Source organism: Rana temporaria, chromosome 4, assembly GCF_905171775.1.
Source record: "Rana temporaria chromosome 4, aRanTem1.1, whole genome shotgun sequence".
Taxonomy (NCBI): Eukaryota; Metazoa; Chordata; class Amphibia; order Anura; family Ranidae; genus Rana; species Rana temporaria.
Window position 1 is genome coordinate 445,786,890 of NC_053492.1, and position 27,431 is coordinate 445,814,320.

A 27,431-nucleotide genomic window follows, 5' to 3' on the forward strand; every position below is an offset into this window, starting at 1 on the left:
TATATCTACTCACAGTAACCTCTGCAACAAGAATGCCCCTATCTTCAGTGTGGGCATCTGAAGCCCACTCGCAGCTTCTTCCGGGAAACACTCCTGATGGATACCCAGTGTGCTTTTGCGCATGCACAGTGCATGCATAGTGCGTACAAAGCGCGGTGCACTCATTTAAGTGGAGGATGTCCATTGACTCCTGGTATGATGGGCAGCCGTATATGACCTACCTTGCCATGGCGAGGTACAGCGGAGCTATTTACAGCCCAAAAAAGGTAATATGCTCTACAAAAAAAAATTGCTAACAATAATGGAACTGCGATCAGCAACGCCTGGGCCAAACTTCTAAAATAGAAGTACACTATACAACTGTTTGGGTCAACAATGCAAAATCATAAAATTAGAAGATCATTGGGACATCATCGGCGTACACATGGGCTGAATGCTGGGTGCCATTGGCCGGTTCAATAAAAAAGAGCCAACATTCGGCCCGTGTGTATGGCAGCCGGTCCAACAGAAGCCGGCTGTTTGGCTGGCTTCTGCCATACGAGCATGCTGGAAAACCAGCAGCCGACCGGTTCCTGATCAGCACTCTCAGCGGAGAGTGCTGATCGGAGTGTTCTGATGGGGGGGGCGGCAACTTGTTAGAGCACAACTCAGCGGGGCAGATCGCTTAAATAATGTTGGATAGTTAATACAGCTTCTCTGACTGGAGCGGTCAGTTTTTTTTCATTTAACCCACTAGGTTGAACGAAAAAAAAAAACTAGTACTGTGTACCAGGCTTTACTGTATACAAAGATGCACTGGCTGCAAAAAATATGTTACCACTGCACAGAGGCAGCGATGCCATGGGGCTTGCAATGGAAAGACAAAAACAATGGACCAACATAAATTCCACCTCCCTTTATCTTAGCCAAGTTGCAGCTTCCTTTGTGTACGGTCAGCTTTTGCAGTTATAGATCGCCGATAATGGAATGTATTTTGTTTCCTATTTAGTCAGAAAAATACTGAAACCACAGACAGCCAAAAAACTAACATTTTCAGAAAGAAGCTACATATTTCTTTTGGTACAGGTTTCTTTAAATAGAAGATCACCTCTAGTGGTGGTGCTGCATTGCACAAGTCAATAACATAACATAGGGCACTAATACAGGATAATTGTTTGCTGGGAGATAAAATAAAAATAAAAAATATGCTTACAGTACAATATCTCTGTGAAATGCATCATAGGATTTGTATGGATTTCTCAGCATGTGGCTGATTGTTGATACAGATCTCGTAGTCAGAGCTTTCCAACATCCGCTCCTTCAGGTTTTCCATGAGTATTGAATGGTCTATATAACTGTTTATTAATCTTCTCGCTGAGTAAGGACGACAGGTCGCAAGCAGGGCACGCCAAAAAGGAAAGGGATGTGAAGACGTGCCAAACTATTGTTATCAAAAAGAAAAATATTTGATGTATCTACAATAGTCATCTAAATCTATTTACTGATTCTGCAAAGCTCTGTTCCAGCACTGCAAGCCACTTGAAGCTTCTGAACATCACAAAATTACTTATTTTAGTCTACGCTAGAAATTACGTTTTTTTTTTATCTTAGCTTGCCATGTTTCACAGTACACCGTGTAATAAACCAATAGAAAAATGCAAAAAACAATGACTTTGTGATCTGAGGCCATTGAAGCTTAGTTGGCCAGAGCGAATTTCACAATGTGCGCATGTCAAATATCAACTATATGACCAATTCCTCACTTTGACACTGGGGATGGAGATCTAGAAACATGCATATGAATGCATTCCTAGTTCACTGCTGCACATTTAATAATGTTCTCATGCCACAGGGCAGAGCCAGATAATCAACCAGGCGACCTAGACAGGGGGCAGGTCCCCTGTTTTAGAGGACCAGAAAAAACACTAGTGTTCCTGCAGTAAACCGGTGGTGATAGTGCAACTGATCAAAGCTGTGTCCCTTCCTACTAAAGTACTGCTGGTGAGAAAAAATACATTATGAACAGTGAAGTATCTCTTGCCAATGAGACCTTTACTGCCAAAGGGGGGGCTCAGTTATAAATAGCCCCTTGTGGATTGGTTGATAGACCATGGTTTATGTAGTCTACCTACAGACACAGGAGAAAATGTGTCACCATCCATAGTTTGTCAGTATTTTAGTGTTGGCCAATAATTGTTATACAACTATTATAGTTAAAGAACTATTGTTCTGGGATGCAAATGATTGGGACAGCCATTGTTCTTAGAACTTAAAGGTTGGCTGATAATTCAGGTATCCTAAGTAATAATGAGACAGCGTTGAGGATCACAAGTGATGAAGACCTTTTATTCAGAGACCCAAGGGCTGCCCAGCCATAGGGACCTTGAGCAATAGAGGGTTATTGTATGGTGACACCAAGTAGTGGGGTGCTATTGTTCAGGGACCTCAAGTGCTGGAGGGCTTTTTCAAGGCCCCAAGTGCTTTGAGGGCTATTGTTTAGAGACCTTAAAAATTGGACTGATGTTCAGGGCATGTTGGTAGTAATGTAATTGTTCTAAATGTTTATGAGTCAGTGTTCAGGCAACACCAAGTGCGGCAAGATAGTGAGACCCTCAGTGTTGGTAGAGCCTTATTCAGGAACTTAAAGTGCTGTTGGGTTATAGTTATAGATCTAAGAACCAAGTTGTGTTAATCAATAATGACAAACCTGACAATCTTAATACTGCACTTGAAAGTCTAACAGACTGCTAATCAATGCTATATAACTAGTGCTTCTTTTACAGTTCTTTTAAGCGTTGCAAAAAAAAAAACACTGGCTTTTGACTAACACCAATTACTGTCAAAGATCTTTTAAAAAGCGTTTTCAGAAACATCCACAAAACATAAAAACCACAGCTCCACTGTGTCAAAACCCCAAAAATTGCAGTTGCAAGTTCCAAACCATGATGCCCCCACCACCATACTTCACAGTTGGGATGAGGTTTTGATGTTGGTGTGCTGTGCCTCTTTTTCTCCACACAGTGTTGTGTGTTTCTTCCAAACAACTAAACTTTGGTTTCATCTGTCCACAGAATATTTTGCCAATACTGCTGTGGAACATCCAGGTGCTCTTGTGCAAACTGTAAACATGCAGCAATGTTTTTTTGGACAGCAGTGGCTTCCTCTGTGGTAACCGTCCATGAAATCCATTCTTATTTAGTGTTTTACGTATATTTGATTGGCTAAAAGGGATGTTAGCATATGCCAGAGACTTTGGTAAGCCTTTAGCTGACACGCTAGGATTCTTCTTCACCTCATTGAGCAGTCTGCGCTGTGCTCTCGCAGTCATCTTTACAGGACGGCCACTCCTAGGGAGAGTAGCAGCAGTGCTGAACTTTCTCCATTTATAGACAATTTGTCTTACCGTGGACTGATGAACAGCAAGGCTTTTGGAGATACTTTTATAACCCTTTCCAGCTTTATGCAAGTCAACAATTCTTAATCATAGGTCTTCTGAGAGCTCTTTTGTGCGAGGCATCATTCACATCAGGCAATGCTTCTTGTGAAAAGCAAACCCAGAACTGGGGTGTGTTTTTTATAGGGCAGGGCAGCTGTAACCAACACCTCCAATCTCATCTCATTGATTGGACTCCAGTTTGTCTGACACCTCACTCCAATTAGCTCTTGGAGATGTCATTAGTCTAGGGATTCACATACTTTTTCCACCTGCACTGTGAATGTTTACATGGTGTGTTCAATAAAAACATGGTAACATTTAATTCTGTGTGTGTTATTAGTTTAAGCAGACTGTGATGTTCTATTGTTGTGACCTAGATGAAGATCAGATCACATTTTATGACCAATTTGTGCAGAAATCCATATCATTCCAAATGGCAGCGATCGGGTCCGCTGGTCCCACGGGCATGGTCACGGAGCTTCGGACCGGGTTGCGAGCGTGCTGCCAGCGGCCCGCGACTGTGCACTTTCTGCTGACATATATGGGCGTTAGGCGGTCCTTAAGTGGTTAAGCTGGTGATAGGCAATTCGAATCTCGACTGGTTCAGCAGGATAAATGTATCCGAGTTGATTGACTGGGGAAGTACAATGGCTTGGCAAGAGGGATTCCCCTGTCAACACTGTCAATCTGTGGTTGCAGGAAAGAAATTTGCTCCATGTGAGGCCTGCCTTAGAATCTAATCTTTGGTTGCTAAAAGTGATCTCAAACATGAATGACAGATAACTCACTGTTAAAAAAAAATGTTTATTCATACTAAATTTTCTTTTTTTTTATTCTATATTTAAGAACGGTTACAGGTTTATTGACTAGGGTGGTGGCATTTTTTAGGACCCAACTAGGAGCATCACTGTTGTGTTGTCACAAGTGCCTTTTGAAAAAAAAATCTGCAAAATGGAAGGGACTAGTTCTAAGGAATAACAGTCTAACTGCCCTGTAACATGAACCACATGTTAAATTAAGATTGCTTCAAAACTTTATTTTCACTTTGGTGAGAATTTACATTTGACGTAATTGATTTCACAGATTTAAAGGTTTTATAAACGCATCTAACAAACCAATGAGAAAAATGGAAAACAGGCAAGAACTGCTCAGCATAACTTTGTGTTTCTTTATTTTTCTTAACCTGATCCTATCCGTTTAAAATCAATCTTTTGCCCAGTTAAACAGCAACATGCTGTCAATCATCACCTGGAGAGGGGAAAAAACCTTAACACAAAAAAATGAAAATGACGTATATTTTACCAGTAAAATGCCATGATCTAAAATTCTTTATATAAGCAGAATGAACCAAAAGATGTTAAAGGAAATTGTTATAGAAAAACTATCTGTACATAGTAACACACATTTAGCTGGTGTTGGAACAAAAAAGTATATGTACAAATTAGCTGGGTGCAAGAAGACAACAAAATAATAGAATTAAATAAAGTGAAAATTATCTAGAACAGTATCACAGGCTCACTACTAGACATGATCAGTGTTCATTTTGGCAGCAAATTTTGATTTAGTTTTAGTCTTAGGGGCAGATCCACAAAGCGAGTACGCCGGCGTATCTACTGATACGCCGGCGTACTTTCAAATTTCCCGCGTCGTATCTTTGTTTTGAATCCTCTGGGCATCTGGGTTAGATCATGCAAATTAGCCATTTCCGACGATCCACGAACGTACGAGCGGCCGTCGCATTTTTTTACGTCGTCTCTAGTCGGCTTTTTCCGGCGTATAGTTAAAGCTGCTGTTTGGTGGCGTACTCAATGTTAAGTATGGCCGTCGTTCCCACGTATCATTTTAAAAAAAAAAATTTGTTTGCGCAAGTCGTCTGTGAATCGGGCTGGACGTAATTTACGTCCACGTCAAAACAATGACGTCCTTGCGACGTCATTTAGCGCAATGCACGGCGGGAAATTTAGGGACGGCACATGCGCAGTTCGTTTGGCGCGGGGACGCACTTCATTTAAATGAAACACGCCCCCCTACTCGCCGATTTGAATTAGGCGCCGTTACGCCGCGAGAGATACACTACGCCGCCGTAACTTACAGCGCAAATTCTTCCAGGATTCAAACCAAAAAAAGTAAGTTACGGCGGCGTAGCGTATCTCAGATACGCTGCGCCGGGGTAGATGCAATTTTCGCTTTAGTCCCAGCTTAGTCTTCTGCAATTTTTTTAGTTTTAGTCGACTAAATCAGTTCATTTTAGTCGTCTAAAATCGAATGGGTGTAGATAAATTGTAATGCATTATTTAAGCATTTCTCTACAATATACAAACTCATTATATACTCCTGGAGTGAACATTTTTAATTATTTATGGTATTTAGGTTTAAACATGCGCTACAGACCAGTGTTAATTTTGACGTCAAATTTCTATTTAGTTTTAGTCATACTCTTGACTAAAATTCCATGTTAGTTTTAGACGTATTTTAGTCATCTCAATTGTTTTAGTCGTACTTTAGTGGACAAAAATTGTATCAAATTTAGTAAACGAAAATGTTTTAGTTGACGAAATTAACACTGGACATGACAGTGAATCTGTCTATTCTGGTCCTAATTTAAACTGAAAAACAGAGGTCTCAGTTTCATGAATTTGCTAAATGCATTATCAGTTTTAAAATAGTTTTGTGTTATGATTGCACTCCTAGATCCTACCCTGGGCAGAGATTTTCCAGAATTCCGAGATTCAGCCTAATGATTTTAAAATATAATTTAACCACTTCCTTACTGGGCACGTATACCCCTTCCTGACCAGGTGAAATTTCAGCTTCTGGCACTGCGTCGCTTTAACTGACAATTTCACGGTCGTGCGACGTGGCTGCCAAACAAAATTGGCGTCGTTTTTTCCCCACAAATAGAGCTTTCTTTTGGTGGTATTTGATCATCTCTGCGGTTTTTATTTTTTGCGCTATAAACAAAAAAAGAGCGACAATTTTGAAAAAGAGTCAATATTTTTTTACTTGTTACTATAATAAATAGCCCATTTTTTTTCTCAGTTTAGGCCGATACGTATTCTTCTACATATTTTTGGTAAAAAAAAAAAAAATCGCAATAAGTGACTGGTTTGCACAAATGTTATAGCGCTTACAAAATAGGGGACAGAATTATTATTAATTTTTATTATTATTTTTTTTACTAGTAATGGCGGCGATCTGCGATTTTTATTGGGACTGCGACGTTATGGAGGACACATCGGACACATTTTTGGCGCCATTCACATTTATACTGCGATCAGTGCTATAAAAATGCACCGATTACTGTATAAATGTGACTGGCAGTGAAGGGGTTAACACTAGGGGGGCATGGAAGGGGTTAAATGTATTCCCTGGGTGTGTTCCAACTGTGGGGGGAGGGGGGTGACTGGGGGAGGTGACCGATGCTGTGTCCCTATGTACAAGGGACACAGATCGGTCTCCTCTCTCCCCTGACAGGACATGGATCTCTGTGTTTACACACAGAGATCCATGTGCTTGTCCCTGTAACCGACGATTGAGAGTGCCTGGCGGACATTGCGGCCGCCAGGCACGCGCATCGGTATCTCAGGAATGCGGCGGGCGCGTGCACGCCCTCTAGTGGCCTGGAAGAGCGGAGGACGCATATATGCGTCCTGTCAGAGATTTGGAACCACCCCGCGGCCGCACATATTCGTACGGCCGTCGGGAAGTGGTTAAAGAAAACAAAAAAAATGGTGTATACCAACTTTTTTTCCTACTGGTAAGGCTAAAATAAGGGATCTTGGGATCCCTGGACAGGTATGTGTTTTAATATTTAAAAAGTCAGCACCTACAGTATTTGTAGTTGCTGACTTTAAAAAAAATAATAATATGGCATACTTACCTCCACTGTGCAGTTTGTTTTGTACAGAGTGGCCCCAATCCTAATCTTCTGGGATCCCCTGGTGGTGCCGGTAGCTCCTCCCCGCATTGAGTGCCTACGTTGGAGAAGGCTCCCCTAAGGTGAACACCCATGCGGGTGCGCTCCTGAGTCCTGCTTCTGTGTCCATTCACGCCCCGTCATTGGATTTGATTGACAGCAGTGTGAGCCAATGGCTGTGCTGCCATCAATCCAATCAAGAGCTGAGACAATGGGCAGAGAGCTGGGGGGCTCACCAGTGTCAGAAGTTTTTTCACCTTAATGCATAGGATGAAAAAGATGAAAAAAACACCAGGGTTTACGACCCTTTGATATGTTTAAGGGAGCATAAATAGGCAAAAGTATAAATTTGTATAGGATTGTAATAAAAGTAATCTCAGTAACCTGTCTCTGTGTCTCAAAAGCTTGTTCTCAATCCCCACCAACTCCTATAGCATGCTTGTAGTCTCTGACCATCTCCTGTTCCATGTCGGCAGTCTCTGACAATTTTTCTGTAGCATTACATTTATTGAATAGGGCCTTACTTGAGACCCCTATAAGTAACTTGACCACCACTGGTTTAGACATTAATGCAGCATACACACGATCGGAATTTCCAACAACAAATGTACGATGTGAGCTTTTGGTTGTACATTCTGACCGTGTGTAAGCTCCATCGGACATTTGCTGTCGAAATTTCCAACAAATGTTTGACAGCTGGTTCTCAATTTTTCCGACAACAAAAGTTCTTGTCGAAAATTCCGATCTGTATGCAATTCCTACGCACAAAAATCCTACGCATGCTCGGAATCATTGAACTTCATTTTTTGTGGCTCATCGTAGTGTTGTACGTGACCACCTTCTTGACATTCGGAATTTAAGACAACATTTGTGTGACAGTGTGTATGCAACATAAGTTTAAGCCAACATTCTGTAAGAAAAAAAACCACAGTTTTGTTGTCCGAATGTCTGATTGTGTGTAGACGGCATAACGGTGCAGTTCTTCTTTAAGCAGCACAGCGCATACAAGCTATATATAAATAAATACAAATAAAACTCCACTGCAAAAAAATCCCCACCAAAGATCTTACATTCGGAATGAAAGCTGAAATCCTACAGAGACTGCTGTGCAGAGGAGTTCTTGGCATGGACACAGCTGGGTGAGATCACATTGCAAAATGATAACTTTCTGCAAAATTTTTATTTTAAAATCCCCTCCTATTAAAAATATCAGTGGAACAACAAAGAAGTCAATTAGGGACGCTACCTTCATTGCGCATTACTTTATAACAAGTCAAACGTCCTAGTTAAAAAAAGAAAAAAACAGATGTAGTGTCCTTGCTGTGTTCAGGTCTTCTCATATCATTCTCCTGATTGCATCATGGTCAGAGCAACCTCAGCACAGCTCCCACTCAATGGAAAATTCCACTAAAGCTCAGTGCAATAGTCTTAACCCTGTCACCGGCCCTGGTCGGAGAGCATTAAGGAGTACAGGAAAGTTGAATGCTTTGTTTTTTACTAAAATACTTGGCTCAACAGACCAACAAAAACAGAAAGCTAATGGTTTATAGAAGAAGGTGGTGGCTCCCGTGTAGCCTACAAAGTAGAAAAGAACAGAGGGGCTGTCAAAACATTCTTCTCCTCTGTAGATCTTAACAAATATGTTGTTTTAAAGCAGAATTAAACTCTCATTAAAAGAAAAAAAAAACATGACAGGCGTGGTTATCATACAAGAAGAGACCCGAATTGCCTCTTCTGTCATGAAAGCATCTCCCTTGTCCATCAGTGATAATGTACACCGAGTCAAACTGTGCCGTAATGAAGTGACTTATGTGCATATGAGTGGGAGTGACATCATCCTGGCCCTGCCATTCAAGTGGCCGAACGGCACAAACCCGGAAAGGGAGCCGAGAGAAGATGGAAGCCCACAGGACGAGTGGGAGCCCTGTCTGCATGTGTCCATCCCTCCCTGCCAGTCCCTATCAAAAGGGACTGTTGGAAATTACTTCTCAGTCAGCAGGTTGCAGCCAATAAACTGCGGCACTGATCAATGGATTCAGATAGTGGAGGAGTTCTGCTGTCAGAATACAATTACACAACGGGGAGGATTCCGCCATCCATCTCACCTGTGTGCATGCAAGAATCTGTTTGTATTTTTTCTTGTTGAGCCCACTGGCTGATTAAGAAAAACCAATACTCTATGGCCAGCCCCAAAGTGGTTGTTAAGGCACAAGTTTTTTTACCATTCTTTGCATGAAGGGTAAAACACCTTCTGTGAGCAGCAGCCCCCTCGGACCCCCCTAATACTTACCTGAGACCCCTCTTGATCCAGTGATGTCCACAAGAGCCTTGCCTCTCTGGGGACTTGCACTCCTGATTGGCTTTTGGCAGAAGCGGAAGCCTCACAGCCAGTGACCCAATCAGGAGACAGAGGGAGCGGGCCGACAGGGCTCCATGTGTGAAAGGGGACACAGAGCAACAGGATTTTTATAATGCTTTAAAAGTAAATGCACAACATTTAAACAATGTGTAGCATACACATAGCCATACATTTTGAATTTCTACTATGTCTGTGTGTTGGCATTTTCCCACCAGGGAAACATATTCTCACCAAGGAACATGTGAGAGGATGACAACGCAGAAGCACAACTGGGAGATGGTTGTCGCCCTATACAAGGAAATACCTGAACAAGGACATTTGTGACAAGATTACTAGTTATTCTTTTAATGTGAGGTGAAAATGTAAAAACATTAACAACTTTTGATACTATGTTATATCGTTCATGAGATTCTAGTGATTGGATTTTGATCTACTTTAAATTGCCAGATTTTGCAACCTATGTGACCAGTATGCAGTTGTAAAGTTATATTTTTTCAATTTATTTTATATTATGGAGTAGCAAGAGGAATGGAAAGCGACTTTGAATCCTTTATCTACCATTAAAACTGTTGCCTCTCCATGTTGATTCAACTATGTCTTCTGTACATCTTGCCTTTGATATGTATGTGTGTGTATATTGTTTTTTCAGTAATTGTTATATAGCGTAACATAAAAGAAAAAGCCTTGAAATACCAAAGTGTTGAGAAGAGTCAGGGTCTATGCTGGGATTTAACTAAGCAGCAATCAACTAAAACTAAACTTACTGTTTGTATTCAGATTACCAAATGTTATATTGTACCTTGTGTTCCCCTTTAACCTTCGGTAAAGAAGAAGGTCCCAATTACAATATAAATACCACACACACATAGCTTACGCCTGAAAATTATCAGACCAGAGTGTTACAAGTACCATACATTACATCAAAGGATGCCCCTGACGCCTAACGTATAGAAGTTTAAAAAATGGTGCTCTTGCTTTAACTAAAATAAATCATCACGCTTTAACAAATTCAAGGCTCCAGTGGTCTCCCACAAATGTTTTCTCTTGACAGCTCATCAGAGAGGCCCACACATTTTTTGTATAAGATCTTGTGGTTTATTTTATGTTATATTTGTGTGTGTGGTAAAGCAGACAAGTATAATTAGGAGCAGGGACACTACAAGCTTAGTATATTTGCACTTGCACAACTGTCAACAAGCAGCCATGTTTGAAGTTGAAAGCGTGGTTGAGGCTCGATGCGAATTGTCAAACCAGAATTCTTTGTCCCCGTTATCTAGATGTTACTGCTTTGGTTATAGTTGATGTGCACATTTGCAATACTCACAGCCTATGATCTTCAGTTTAGACTGGGTTCCCACTTGTCCGACAAACGCTCCGACATTGGGAGCTCATGTCGCAAGACGTGTGAAAATGAGAGCCGTCTTGACTGGACTGACACAAGTCAGTCTGACTTTGAAAACGCTCCCTGTACTACTTTGGTCCGACATTGATCCTACTTCAGCCCATTGAATATCATTGAAGTCGGATCAAAGTAGGATCCTTGTCCTTTCCATCCAACTTTTGAAAACCGACATGTGATTACAGCAGAAGTAAAAGGAATTTATCTCACACTGGGATTGTTTTGATTGGTCAAAGGACAAGTCAGACTATCACAAAGTTGGATCAAAGTAGTATTCTGTTCATTCAAGTCGGATGAATGTAGGACCAATGTAGGACCAATGTCGCAGAGCAAAGTAGGATGAAAGTTGTATGCCTGTTGTGTAGTATCAGTGTGAACCCAATAGCTCATGGCAAACAGCGCTTGTGCCCAATAGCTCATGGCATTCAATGATATCCGCTAATGAAGCTATGATGAAATAGGCTGCTGAAAATCCATTATCTCTCCACTGTACATCTATCCTATTTGCACTGATATAAAAAAAAAAGAACACAGCTAGACACTAAAGTGGGCAGGTAATATAGCCCCAATATATTGGTCGGGAACTTACAAGTTTTCCGAATAGAAATATGGTACGGTGCACACATACAGTGCCTTGAAAAAGTATTCATTCCCCTTGAAATTTTCCACATTTTGTCATGTTAAAACCAAAAACGTAAATGTATTTTTTTGGGGATTTTATGTGATAGACCAACACAAAGTGGCACATAATTGTGAAGTGGAAGGAAAAGTGTAATTTCTTCAGCGTTGTCAGGGATAGGCAACCTTTAAGACGTGGATATCTAACTTAACAACATGGAGGAGATCAAAGAACCACTGGGGTGCACCTTTTTATTCATTTATAGAAAGAAAATTTACTAGCAAACCCCCAATAATATATAAAGACCTAGAATTCCTTCCAGGGCCACAAACCAAAGTATTGACAGTGTGTGTACACTCCTGGGCGCTGCCTCTGCAGCTTAAGGGGGAGTAGTTAAGAGGTGGTAAAACTGCTGTTGAACTGAGGGGTTTTACGGCCTCCCAACCACTGCTGTGATCGAGCCCTAATGCACAGACCACTTTACAAACTCATCCCTTCCCCTCCTCCCCCCTGGAAAACTGCAAGTACAGAACACACCCAACCCCAGAGTTAGAAGTCCAAAGTAGGGGAGGAGACTTGCTCTGGCACTGAGCTGCTTCTCTCACTGAAGAAGCATAGCAGGCGTGGGCTCAGAGGGCTGCTGCGGCCCCCTCCCAGATTTTCCTTTGTGTTACGCACTGCTAAAAAAAACTTTGGCAGCCGCAGCAGCCCCAGCGAGTCCACACCTGCTGTACTGCTTCAGTAAGAGAGATAGCTCAGTGGCAGAGCAAGTCCGATCCTCCAATGCTCCGCCTGCCCACCTCCCTCCCTCCCTTCTCACATGCTCCACCTGCCAGGTTTTTTCCTTCCTGATCAGACAGCAGCCCCAGTGAGGCCACATCTTCTGCTTTAGTAGATCAGTGCCTGGGCAAGTCTCTTCCACCACTCAACTCTTTCCTTTAGCGCTCCCCCGCCTCTCTTCCACCACTCTGCCCACCCAACTCTCTCCTCCAGCGCTCTTCCCGCCAACTCTCTCCCCCGGCGCCGACCGGGGCTGTAGATGCAGTCTTGGTTTGGAAAAGGTGCAGTATGGATTTGGTACACTTGGTTTTCTGCTCTCAGTGGCTCAGTCCCTGCTAGCAGTATCAGCAATTGACGAATATCCCTCTCACCAGTTCCCAAAGTGTCTGTATGCAAACTAAATAGACTGGATGTTATGTTTTAAAAGACAAATGTGTGTATTCAACTTCTTCAAAGTTCTGGAAAGTATAAAAAGGCCAGAACTCCTATACTGTACAGTCCACAATTAAAAAACGCTCAGCAAAAGCCTGGTTGCACAAAAACAAGATGTTAAAAATAGTCTAAATGTGCAAATGTTATGGATGAATATATATATAAAAAATTATGTTGGCACTAGTTCTGCTAGGCGTAAAGAATCAATGTTTTGTCAGTACACATAGCAGAACAGCAGCTGAGACCATTAGTTTTGCATTCAGCTTCACAACAATTCACAACCCAGTGTGTATTCTGATGACCCAAAGCCTATCTATGCTAATCCTACTTACTACTTACTTTCATCCAATTGAATAGTTAGAGAGGGTGACAACTCATCTCTAAAGTACAAAGTTAAGATCAGCAAATTCAATCTCCTTCATATCTACTGTCACTCAAGTAACTGCACTATTACCCATTTAGCTACATAAAAGTGATTTAGCGGCATGGAGGGGGGTAAGAAGGCAGAGTAGCTGGGCCACTCTTAGACATTTCCAGAGGAGTAAACAGCTATGACATTCCGGGAGTGTGGAGACTGTACTAGGGAAAAAAGTTGAAAGGCACATTGCAAGTGAATAAAAAAACACTTATGCCCGTGTACACACGATCGGACATTCCGACAACAAAACCGTGGATTTTTTTTCGACAAACGTTGGCTCAAACTTGTCTTGCATACACACGGTCGCACAAATGTTGTCGGAAATTCCAATCGCCAAGAACGCGGCCACGTACAACACATATGACGCCACTATTAAAGGGAAGTTCGATACCAGTCTTGTTAGTAGAAGTTTGGCAAGAGACGATTCACGCTTTCAGTCCGCTACAGCGTGACGAATGTGCTATCTCCATTACGAACGCTAGTTTTACCAGGATGAGCGCTTCCGTATCGTACTTGATTCAGAGCATGCATGGAATTTTGTGCATCGGAATGGTCTACACACAATCGGAATTTCCGAGAATGAATTTTGTTGTTGGAAAATTTGAGAACCAGCTCTCAAATTGTTGTTGTCGAAAATTCCAACAGCAAAATGTCCGATGGAGCATACACACGGTCGGAATTTCCGACAACAAGCTCCCATTGAACATTTGTTGTTGGAAATTCTGAGCATGAGTGCGAGGCATTAGCCTCAGTTCACAGCGAATTCCACACTGCATTAAAATTGCAACCCGTTCATGCGAACCGTTATTTTTACCTACAGGTAAAATATGGCTTACCTGTATTTTAGACCTAAAGGTCTTCTTAACGCGCACCGTTTAAGGAATATTTACCCTTTCATGCAGGCACCGACATCACCGTAGCATGCGCTTTGAGGATACGGCATACCGTGCCGGACATTCAGAGCTTATTGCCGGAACTGAGAATAGCTAGGGAAAGATGTTAGCCCTCTCAGCATTGACCGGCCACCATTGGAAGGCCTTCGTTCTAAAGTATTTTATAATGTACTAGCATTCAATGCATACTAGCACATTATGGCATTGTCTTACAGGTGTTTTTTTTTTTGCAGCGGTTTACTACCGCTTTAAGTTCATGACACCCTGAAATCGGTTTCCAAAACCACTGTGCGATTTAAAGAATTCAATCCGATTCTGGTACGGACAAAAAAGGGTGCGGCACAAGTTTGGTGCGAATGTGGTGTGATTTGAGCTATTTGTATGGATTTGTATCCATGGCTGAAATCGTACTCCAGAAACACTGCATGTAATTCGCACAGAAATGTGCTGCGGTTCCTGTGCGAACTACATGGGGTGTCCCACACACCTCATCAGTGTGAACCCGGGCTTAAGGAAAGTAATAGCACTGCATGAAAGCATTTAGAATACTTAATTTTTATGCTTTTTCCATTTGCACTGCAGAATGGCTAAGAGGCCCAGCATGACTAGGTCTCTTGCTCCAACCAAGTCAGCCATATAACGACAGTAAGTTTGCCATCATTATCAAAGTCATTACAACATTACAGTTGTGCTTATAAGTTTACATACCCTGGCAGAATTTGTGATTTCTTGGTAATTTTTTAGAGAACATGAATGATAACACAAAAACTTTTCTTTCACTGAGAGCCGGTTCACACTGGGGCGACCTGGGATCAGACTTTAAGTCGCCCCAAGTCGCGCGGTCGAGAAAATGAATGGGAGCCGTCTTTAAGTACACTACAAGTCGCTCCGACTTTAGAAAAGGTTCCTGTACTACTTCAATCTGACTTCTAGGCAACTTGTACCCATTGATTTCAATGGAAGTCGCCTCAGAAGTCGGATCACTGTCTTAACTGAAGCAACAATACAGGAAGATAACATACATTTCTCAGGCAAACCCCCCCCCCCCCCTCCCTCCCACAGAGCTGATTATTGTTTGATTGGCCACTGGAAAGCCTCCTGTCCTGGAGGCGACTTGAAGTTGCCTTGTACTGTCCTGGAGGCAACTTGAAGTTGCCTTGTAAGTTGCGTGATGATTCATACTCAAGTCGTGTCCAAGTTGCTTCCCAAAGTCATGCTAGAAGTTGTGTTGCCCCTGTGTGAATGGGCTCTCATGGTTAGTGTCTGGTTGAAGCCATTTATTATCAATCAACTGTGTTTACTCTTTTTAAATCATAATCACAAAAACTACCCAAATGACCCAGATCAAAAGTTTACACACCCTGGAGATTTTGGCCTGATAACTTGCACACAAGTTGACACAAAGGGGTTTGAATGGCTATTAAAGGTAACCATCCTCACCTGTGATCTGTTTGCTTGTAATTAGTGTGTGTATAAAATGTCAATGAGTTTCTGGATTCCTGACAGACCCTTGCATCTTTCATCCAGCGCTGCACTGACGTTTCTGGATTCTGAGTCATGGGGAAAGCCAAAGAATTGTCAAAGGATCTGCAGGAAAGGGTGGTTGAACTGAATAAAACAGGAAAGGGATATAAAAAGATATCCAAGGAACTGAGAATGCCAATCAGCAGTGTTCAAACTCTAATCAAAAAGTGGAAAATTAGGGGTTCTGTTGAAACCAAAACACAGTCAGGTAGACCAACTAAAATGTCAGCCACAACTGTCAGTAAAATTGTTCGGAATGCAAAGAAAAACCCACAAATAACTTCAGGTGAAATACAGGGTTCTCTGAAAACATGTGGTGTGGCTGTTTCAAGATGCACAATAAGGAGGCACTTGAAGAAAGATGGGCTGCATGCTTGAGTCACTAGAAGAAATCCATTACTACGCAAATGTCACAAAGCGACAAGAAAATAAACACTGATAGTTTATAATACTATAGAGTGGTTATATTACTAAAGAAAACCTATTTGCAAAGTTGCCACTTGCAGCACATGCTGGGAGAATATCTGAGATAACCAAGATCTGTATTGAACTCGCCATAATTCACTAGGAGGACACAAAGCCAGAACAAGGTATAAGATGCATTGCCCGATACGGATAGCAGCAATTGAGATTTTTTTTTCTGCTTGCTTAGCATCTTGTTGGTAGCAGTAAGACGCACACTTTTTGACAGATTTTATAGAGAACAGGAGTTCCCTTTAAATTAGTACAAGGATATTCCACTCTTTGAAGTGGTGTAATCTGATTGCTATAGTGATTCCCCAGCGGGAACATCCTGAGGGCAATTTTATTTTTTCCTAAAACTTTCTTCAGCATCACCAGCTGGGTCCCAGCTTTCCAGAACACTGATGGGGCCCTGGCCTCCTGTGGAAGTTGGATCAAGTTAAAGAGAGTCAGTCAAATAAGATATTTTACTTTTGCATAAACAATAAAAGGAACATACAATATAACAAAAGTCAAAGATATAAAAAAATGGAAGATTTCCAAACTTTACAAAGTCCACTACTCTCATGATTTACATTTGTTATTATGAAGTTCTGTGCACTTTAAGATTTTGCACAGTAACTACTTAAAACAAATCACATAGTATTTGGCATTGGCCACTATTTGCAGCTATAACAGCTTCAATTATTCTGGGAAGGCTGTCCACAAGGTTTAGGAGTGTCTATGGGAATGTTTGACCATTCTTCCAGAAGCGCATTTGTGGGGTCAGGCACTGATGCTGGACGAGAAGGCCTGGCTCACAGTCTCTGCTCTAATTCATCCCAAAGGTGTTCTATCGGGTTGAGGTCAGAATTCTGTGCAGGCCAGTCAAGTTCATGCACTGCAAACTTGCTCATCCATGTCTTTATAGACCTTGCTTTTTGCACTGGTGCGCAGTCATGTTGGAACAGGAAGAGGCCGTCCCCAAACTGTCCCCAAACTGTTCCCACAAAGTTGGGAACATGAAATTGTCCAAAATGTTTTTGTATGGTGACGCCTTAAGAGTTCCCTTCACTGGAACCAAGGGGCCAAGTCCAACCCTGAAAAACAACCCCACACCATATTCCCCCGCCCCCAAACAAATTATTTGGACCAGCGCACAAAGCAAGGTCCATAAAGACATGGATGTACGAGTTGGTGGTGGAGGAACATAAATGGACTGCACAGAGTGCTGACCTCAACACATTTGGGATGAATTAGAGCCGAGACTGAGAGCCAGGCTTTCTCGTCCAACCATCCAGCCTGATCTCACCAATGCGCTTCTGGAAGAATGGTCAAACATTTCTATACAGACACTCCAAAACCTTGTGGACAACCTTCTCAGAAGAGTTGAAGCTGTAAAGTGTGGGCCAACTCAATACTAAACCCTATGGACTAAGACAGGGGTGCCATTAAAGTTCAAGTGCGTGTAAAGGCAGGTGTCACAATACTTTTGACAATATTGTGTATACATATTGTATCTAAACAATTGTACTGTGGTCTTTGGTGTGTAGTGTACTGCCTGGTGTACTGAGCTTTTGGCTTCAGTACTTTCTGTACCACTAAGGTATAACAAGCACTTTCCAGACTCTGTTCTGATAAAAAGTTAGTCATGGAATGATGGCCAAAGGTGCAGAGCCACTGGCACTGGCTGAGCACTGTGAGCTACCTCAAGAACATACAGTAGGGTGCCATTTCCAACATGTTTCCATTGTAAAAAGGGGTTATGCTGTGGGACTGAACATTAACATAATCCCTTTGGGTGAGGTGTCATGTGTGCAACTCTGTGTCATGCTCTTTCTTCCACCATTCAGCATCTACCTGCTACTGTTTCTGCTTGCAAAGAGCCATGAGGAACTTCAGTCTTTTCTTGCTGCCTGCCTACAGTAACATTGGGCACATCTGGCCATCCAACCCTTAGCTGCTAACAGCTGTATGGATTTTGTGAGTATCTGAGACTTGACCTCGTACCCTGAGCCTATGGTGTATTACAACAGGATTGATTCTAGATCAACTCACACTGTACATTTGGGTTCAGGGCTACTTGCAGTGTGCCTCCTGATGGTGTCAATGTCTGCAATCATGGAATCCTGTTGCCTCCTGCTCCTAGAGTATATCCCATTATAAAAGTACCCTTTAGTTCTGTTGGGTGTGGTCAGTTTATTTGCCCTTTTGGCTGAGGTTTTTACTACAGTCATGCAAGCCTTTATGGCCCAAATCACCCAATTAGTTGCTGACCACGGGAGACCACAAGCACACTCCAGTACCTTCTGCAGCAGATTCTGTATCTGATGTACATGAAGTCTTGGTGGCTACTAAGCCTGCAGCTGCTGAAGCTGTATGATTCTTAAGTCCTTGCCTGATGAGCTTGCCTCTAAGGAGTTGCTGTCTGCTGCTATTATTCCTAAATAAAAATACCATTTTGGCTCTTATCGATGTGGTACGCACCACCCTTAAACTAGAAGATCAGCCTGTTTCTTTTAAAATGTCTATTTCTAGTCTTGAGTTCCTTTAGAGCTACAAAGACTTTCCCATTACACCAGCTTTCCCAACTATTTCTCTAGAGAGGTAGGAAACACACCAATAGGCGGTTTGCTCCTCCCAAGTGCTTATTAATCTTGTACCTGTTTGGTGGGATTTTGTAAGGAAAAAGGTGGTTCACTCCAACTGTGCACCTGCCATTGTCCCACTTAACAAGGCATACCAGTAGAGGATGCACCCGTCTTCAAGAATCCAGCTAATAAGCAGTTGGAATCCCTCACTATTTTTTTATTCACGGTGGGCGGTCCTCTTTAGCCTAAAAGTGGTCTCCGTCGCAAAATGCCCCCCCCCCCAGGCTTACCGTAGCCGTTGGAAGCGGCGGAGATGATCTGGTCCTGTGGCCTGATGGGCAGGAAGTCGAGTGAAGGCATGATGGCCCTCACTCGACTCTATGCCCTTGGAGGACCAGAGCAATGTCAAGCATTACTTCCACCCAATGGCCTTAAATGGCAATTTTTTTTTTAAAGAAAAAAATATATATATTTTTTTTCCTTTAGCTTTTAAGTGTAAAGGTTAGATCTGAGATCTTTTTGACCCCAGATCTCACATTAAAGAGATCCTGCCATGCTTTGTGTCTATTATGAGGGATGTTTACATTCCTTGTAATTAGAATAATTGTAATCCCCCAAAAAATTTTGAAAGTGTCAGTGTAAAAAAAAAAAAAAAATTAAAAGCACCTTGTCCCTCCGAGCTTAAGCACAGAAGTGAATGCATACTTAAGTCATGCCCACACATGTAAACTGTGTTCAAACCACACATGTGAGGTATCACCGCGATCATTGGAGCAAGAGCAATAACTCCTCTGCAACTCAAAACTGGTAACCTGTAGACATTTTTAAACATCGCCTATGGAGTGTTTTAAGTGCCAAAGTTTGTCGTCATTCCACGAGCGGGCGCAATTTTAAAGCATGACATGTTGGTTATCAGACATAACATTATCTTTCACAATATAGAAAAAAATTGGGCTAACTTGACTGTTTTCTTATTTTTTATTCAAAAATGTTATGTTTTCCCCCATAAAAAAATGTTTATAAGACTGCTGCGCAAATACGGTGGGACAAAGTATTGCAATGATCTCCATTTTATTTTCTAGGGTGTCTGAAAAAAATATATAATGTTTGGGGGTTCTACGTAATTTTCTAGAAAATAAAAAAAATATTTGAACTTGTAAACAAGTGTGAAAAATAGGCTCGGTCCTTAAGTCTAAAATCATACCTCCCAATTTTTTGAGACAGAAAGGAACACCTATTAGCAAAAGTATGTAGCCATAGGCTACACCCCATGCCACACCCCCTTAAAAGAGAATTATATAAAAAAAAAATGATTAGTTATACCCAGGGCTTTTTTTCTCTGACAATAGGTGCAGGAACTCCCCTTTTCCGAGTCACTTGTTTTCTCCGCCCCTACCCACCTCCGAGCAACGTCCTTTGGTTCCATCACCTACCCACCTCCCAGTACCGCCCCTTTTAGACAATACAAAACCAAGTATCATTTTGTTGTGCTAAGTAATTTGTATGGAATTTGGTTTCCCCTTCAACCAGCAACAATAGATCCCCCTAACAATGTACCACCCACAACAAAATCCCCCCCCCCCCCCAGCAACAATAGACTCCCGGCAGCTTCAAAAGATCTCCGCACAGCCAGCATTAATAGACTCTATGGCAGCCATCAACATTAGACCCCTCCCCCAACAGTAGATCTCCTTCAGCAACAACTGACCCCCCAGCAACAATAGGTCCCCTCCAGTAACACTAGACCTCCTCAGCAAAAATAGACCCCTCTGCAAAAATAGATCCCCTCCAGCTAGCAGTAAGCATCAATACCCTGCAGCACACCCCAGCACCCCTTGACATTACATACAGTCAGTCCAGGAGGTGCCGGAACTGCGTTCCCCCGCGTTCCCACTGAAAAAAAGCCCTGGTTATACCCACAAGTGCTTTTTTTTTTTAACCACTAATTTTTTATGCTGGCTTTAGAAATTTACCAATGCAGAAATTTGGAAACTGAATGAAAGGTTTAGCACTGTGAAGCACTTTTTGAAAGATAACTAGCATATTTTATATACAACTACCGTATTTAACAGCGTATAACACGCATCCCAATTTTAAGAGGGAATTTTCAGGAAAAAATAAACAACTTCGAAGCAATCTAAGGATCAGTGCCCATGAATGTCCATCTGCAGCCTGATCAATGTCCATCTGCAGCCTGATCAATGTCCATCTGCAGCCCATCAATGCATGAATTTCCCGTTTACTCAGCTCTCACACACACACAGTCCCGCCTCCGCAATTGGCATTGGACCAGCTCCTGTGATAGACATAACACTGGTCCAATGCTTTGGCGGAGGCGGGACTGTGTGTGTGTGTGTGTGTGTGACAGCCAAATGAGAGCCGAGTGGAGAGGAGATGACGGCTCGGTAAATTCTGGCGGCGCTCGTCCCCCTACTCCCCCCCCCCCCCAGGTATGATGTCAGCGTATAACACGCACCCACGATTTCCCCCTGATTTTAAGGGGGAAAAGTGTGTGTTATACGCCGATAAATACGGTATATAGATCAGACCAAAAAGAGGGACACATGAGGAGGAAAGAGGGACAGAGGGATATTGTTCTAAATCAGGGACAGTTGCTCGAAATCAGAGACAGTTGGGAACTATGCTAAAATGTGCATTTAAACGTGTGTAAAAAAAATGAAGGGAAAAAAAAGGCTCTGTCCGGGTTAATGATATATTAATGAATACAAATCTACATTAATCTGTGTTTTTTTTTTTTTTTATATATGCCAATATTTGTTCAGCTTAATTGAGAATTTAAATTTTCCCCAAATATTATTTCCCACGCACGTAAAGAATCCAGCTAGTGAAGTCAGAACTCCTGGGTTGCATAACTGTTCCTGTTTAGTAACTTATAAATTCTTAAAAGCCAACAGATAAAAATGACAGGCAAGCAATTTCCAGAGTAAGGCCTGGATTCACGTAGCACTTACGCCGACGTATCTCGAGATACGCCGCGTAAGTGAAAAATGTGCGCCATCGTATCTATGCGCCATGCCCACAGAACTAGATACGCCTGAAAATAGGCTTCATCCGACCGACCTAACTTTCCTACGCTGGCGTATCGTGGGCGCATATTTACGCTGGCCGCCTCATTGCAAATGAGGGAGATACATCGATTCACAAACGTAGTTGGGCCCGGCGCATAATATACGCGGTTTGCGTAAGGCTTACGTCCGGCGTAAAGTTATTCCCCATCTATGAGGCGCAACTAATGCAAAGGTATGGACCAGGGAGCAGCCGTCTATTTTACGTTGTTTACGTAGTAGTACGTGAATAGGGCTGGGCTTAGGTTACATTTGCGTCGTAGGCAGTGATTTGACGTATCGTAGGGAGTAGTTTCGACGTGATTCTGAGAATGCTCACTGGGATACGTCCATGGGACGGCGCATGTGCCGTACGTTATTCGTATCTTGATGGCGCTCGACCCATCATTTACATGGGGTCACGCCTCATTAGCATGGCTCACGCCCACTTCCACCAACGCTGGCTTACGCAGAGGAAGCCCAGCGTATCTTTAACAGCGAGTGAGAGCAAGTGCTTTGTGAATTCTGTGCTCGCCACTCTGCGCTACGTCGGCGTAGCGTATATTCGATACGCTACGCCGGCATAACTATGCGCCAAGGTATGTGAATCCGGGCCTAAATGTCCGCCATTTATGTCTATCAATGAGCACACACAAAAACGTTTGACAAAAGAGGCCACAAAAAAAATCTACTCAGAGTTCAGGGTTACACATTAATTTCATCTTGAAGTCGTCAGCCTTTCATTCTGCCATGTTTATTGGTGTGTCTGTGGGTGGGTGTGCAGATTTCATTACATCTCAAACCTCTTTTCTCCTAAGTACACCCTCAACTGCCCTAAGGGGATGGACAAAAGACTTTGGCTCTCTGTTATTCCAGCACTGCACCTGCCAGAGGAAGCTAAACAAAGTACTGTGCTTGTATATTACAAGTCCTATGGCATCAGCAATGACCTTGTGACAAAGAAAGTGTGATGACAACAGTGTAAGGGCAGATTCACAAACAATTGCATAGCGCAGCGTATGTGAGATACGCTACGCCGCTGTAACTTACTTTTCCCAGCTTCGAATTCACAAAGAATTTGCGCCGTAAGTTACGGCGGCGTAGTGTATCTCTCGCGGGGTAATGGCGCGCAATTCAAATGCGGCGAGTAGGGGGCGTGTTTCATTTAAATGAAGCGCGTCCCCGCGCCGAACGAACTGCGCATGCGCCGTCCCTAAATTTTCCGCCGTGCATTGCGCTAAATGATGTCGCAAGGATGTCATTGTTTTAACGTGGACGTAAATTAGGTCCAGCCCGATTCACGGACGACTTACGCAAACAAAATAACATTTTTAAAATTATACGCAGGAACGACGGCCATACTTAACATTGCGTACGCCACCAAATAGCAGCTTTAACTATTCGCCGAAAAAAGCCGACTAGAGACGACGTAAAAGAATGCGACGGCCGTTCGTGGATCATCGGAAATAGCTAATTTGCATACTCGACGCGGAATACGACGGGAACACCACCCAGCGGACGCCCGAAGAATTGCATCTTAGATCCGAAGGCGTACGAAGACGCACGCCTGTCGGATCTAACCCAGATGCCGTCGTATCTTGTTTTGAGGATTCAAAAGAAAGATACGACGCGGGAAATTTGAAAGTACGCCGGCGTATCACTAGATACGCCGGCGTACTCTCTTTGTGGATCTGCCCCTCAAGGTCCGCCTTCTCACTGCTGTAGTAACGGATGTATGCCAAGAATATTACAAATAGAAAACTAAGGTAGAATTCCAGATTTTTTTTTTCTTTAGACCCCTAAAGCCGTGCTTTAGTAGCGGTTTATGTGCGCTTTTCAGGCGCCAGCGGGACGTTTTTTAAGGTCACGTGACAACATAAATTTCAATGGGCAGGGGCGTTTTGGTAACACTATTTATAGCACTCCTAAACTGCCCCAAAGATGCTGCTTGCAGAACTTTTTCTAACGTCCCGCAAGAGCACCGCCCCAGTGTGAAAGTGCCCATTGCAATGAATGGGATGCAGTTTTCAGGTGCTTTTTAGAGGCTATTTCTAGCGCTAAAACTCCTTAAAGACAAAATACAATGGGGTTGACTTACTAAAGGTGAATAGACTGTGCACTCTGCAACTGCAGTTTCTCCAGAGCTTAGTAAATGAGGTAAAGCTTCAATTTGCAAAGAATACCCAATCACATGCAAGGAAACTAAGACATTTTTTTTTTTTTGCTTGCACATGATTGGATGATAGAAGTTAGCAGAGCTTCTGCTCATTTACTAAGCTCTGGAGCAACCTTTGCAAAGTGCACCGTCTATTTGCCTTTAGTAAGTCAACCCCAAAGTATTTTCAGTGAGCACATATTGGAGTTGATTTACTAAAAGTGGATGTAAACCTCTCCTATTCACAGTGAATTGAACAGTCTCAGATGATACACAGAATGAAACAAATCTCCCAACACAAGTTTTACAGCATATCTACTGTCTTCAGCTTGCTATATTCTTTAGAATTCTTACATTGTGTTAGAATTTGTACTCATTCAGCAGTAGGAGTGGAGTCTTGGCTTAGACTGTGTGACAGCTGACTGGAGGAAATGCACACCCCCCCCCCCTTTCACATAGGCAGAGGAATGAAGATACTTTCAAAGCTGTGCTCTCTGCTAATATATTTATAGCACCCACCCGGACACACATTTCAGGCTGTTCTTATCTTGCATCTTGGAGAACTTGTCAGAAGTTATCATGCTAATAACAGAGGAACGATACAGCAGAAAGACAGGGGACAAGGTTTTGGAGAGAGATAAGTAAACACTACAGATATTGGGCCCAGGTCAATTGCAATGCCAGCTTGACATAACCACGCCTCTCCACCTTGTCCAATCAGAGAACATTTTACCTTCATTCAGAAGATGCAAAGAAATGGGAACCGGAAGTCAGTGGAGATCACCGACAAAGCAGTGTCTACTTCAGGAAGTTCCAGCTTCCAATGTGGCATCAGCCACGTCTGTCATTTACATAGTTATATTGGTCCACGCTGAATGAATGAATGTCAATATGTGTAACATGCTGATGACAGGAATTATTCTTTAAAGATGTTGCCTATTTGGCTGATATAGGAAACAACTACACCTTTTTCACCAATGATATTAGAAAATAAATAGATAATTATAAACACATTTTACTACTAGAAGCCAAAAATGCAGTGATAGGGATTACCTCATGATGAAGGGGATGAAAGGTGCCATGCTAAGGGCTGAGAAGGTGCCATCCATGGGAGACGGGTACAGCTTACTCAGGATAAGCAGCAGAAGGTACAGGCTAGGGTGCAGCTTTGACTCTCCTGTGGGACTAAAACATGACACAAAATATTAATTTTAATTAGAGCTAAATTATAAACAGACACACACAGAGAGAAAACAATATATATATTATTTGGACCACTCAAAACTCATAAGCCCTTTATCGGTGGCTAATGGTGGCCAATCCCCATTTATGGAGACTCCACTAGTGCCGTCTCCTTGACAAGCTCCAAGCTCTGCTGCTCTCACCAAGTAGTTTTACCCCCACTGATACATCTATAATGTAAATCCTAAGAATATAAATGCTAGTGATAACAAAAGAAATAAATTGATTCCCCCATCCACACTGCTTAGGAATCTACACTGGTCTGCCACTATTGCATTCAAACAGCTGAATATCCAAAGTACCAAACCTCTCATAGTTCACCACTATAGAGTCCTACAACATTGCACTTACAAACACTTACTAGTGATTCATTCTTTGAAGAGTGTCAGATTAACCCAGGTGTGGAAAATCTGCACAGACAAATTTAAAAAAGCAGTAATAGAAGTATTACAATACTCTAGGGCAGTGATGGTGAACCTTGGCACCCCAGATGTTTTGGAACTACACTTCCCATGATGCTCATGCATTCTGCAGTGTAGTTGAGCATCATGGGAAATGTAGTTCCAAAATATCTGGGGTGCCAAGGTTCACCATCACTGCTCTAGAAACGTACATTTGATAATCCAAGGTTTTCTTTTAGAAATCTATCAATAGACAGTGTTTTGCATTTGCACGTACAACATCTGAATGGCAATGTATCAATGTGTTGATATTCTTTTGTGGGTTCTGTTTTGTTATGTCTTGTGCTAATATAACTTAAAGTGGTACTAAAGGTTCTGTTTTTTTTTTTTTAAACAACAAACATATCACACTCACTCCACTGTGCCGTTCGTTTTGCACAGAGTGGCCCCAAACATCGTCTTCTGGGGTCCCTCTCCGTATGTTGCGGGTCCTCCCCACATTAGCTAACCCCCTCTGGAAAGCTCTCTCCCCGGGGGGGTTACCTTGCGGGCACGCTCACGTGTCATACACTCGGCGTCCATAGACACAGAGTGTATGACTCGGCCCTGCCCCTCGTGTCATTGGATTTGATTGGCAGCACCGGGAGCCAATGGCTGCTCTGCCATCAATTATTCAATCAATGCCTAGACTCAGTGGAGAAGAGGACAGCAGGTAAACTGGCTCAAGTAAGTAAAATGGAGGGGCTGGGGGGCCCGTGATTGCCAGGTGTTTTTCCACCTTAATGTAAGGTGAAAAAACACGAACCTTTACAACCCCTTTAATGTAAATTTTTGAACATTCAATTAAAATATATTGGTAAAAAAAAAAAAAAAAAAAACTGCTGAATACCCAATAGTGACTGCATCTTTTCCACAATTTTCCACCTGGCTCCATTATTTTTGAAACTGTTGTCAGGTGGTGCCGACAAAACCACCCACGGATGAAATGTACAGAAGATTCAGCAGAAGGCATGAGTTTGGATCCTAGTCCAAACCTTCCTGAGACAGCTGGCAGAAAGATGTCATCTTTACTGTCTCAATCATAAATCATAAGCGGCTGAAGAATTCAGCCAACAGCCGCACTATACAAGGGGAAAGTACAGCTGTGGTGCAAGGAATGACTCTGCCGCTGATGAATTGCAACATACAGGTGACAGGTTCCTGGTGGGCTCACTTACCTGGTTTCAGACTAGGATCAAAACATGTCCAAGCTCATCCCTAATCAGCAGGAATCAGACAAATGTCACGCTTTGTAAGGCCAGATTAAAACTCTCTTAAAATGTTATTGATGTTACTATATAATAAATATGTAAAGTGCTGTGAAAATTGACAGCGCTATACAATTACCTGTAAAAGGAATAATGGCCATTATAGTTGAGCAGACCTGATAACTCAGGTGCAAGGATCTAGTTGCTAGAGTCCTTGAGATAAAAACCAATCAGCTATAACTTTATGACCACCCACCCGATATTGAGTAGGTCTTGCTTATTCCACCATAACAGCCTGGACCCTTTGAAGCATGGACTCCACTGGACCTCTGAAGGTATGCAGTGGTATCTGCCACTATACCCATCCGTAGCAGGTCCTTTAAATCCTGTAGGTTGCGAGATAGGCCCCCTATGGACCGGACTTGTTTATTCAGCACATCCCACAGATACTCGTTTGGATTTAGATCTGTAGAATTTGGAGGCCAAGTCAATACCCTGAACTCATTCTTGTGTTCCTTAAACCAGTGGTCATCA

At 42.5% G+C, this 27,431-nt stretch overlaps 1 protein-coding gene across 3 annotated transcripts in view; it reads right to left on the reverse strand.

Moving 5' to 3' along the window:
* The window catches only part of THADA (THADA armadillo repeat containing), a 779,727-nt gene that overhangs the window by 389,954 nt on the left and 362,342 nt on the right, over positions 1–27,431 (reverse strand). For all 3 annotated transcript variants that reach the window (XM_040351533.1, XM_040351532.1, XM_040351531.1), the window contains exon 28: positions 25,061–25,192. In XM_040351533.1, coding sequence (XP_040207467.1) covers positions 25,061–25,192 — 132 coding nt within the window. The remainder of the gene's footprint in view (positions 1–25,060; positions 25,193–27,431) is intronic.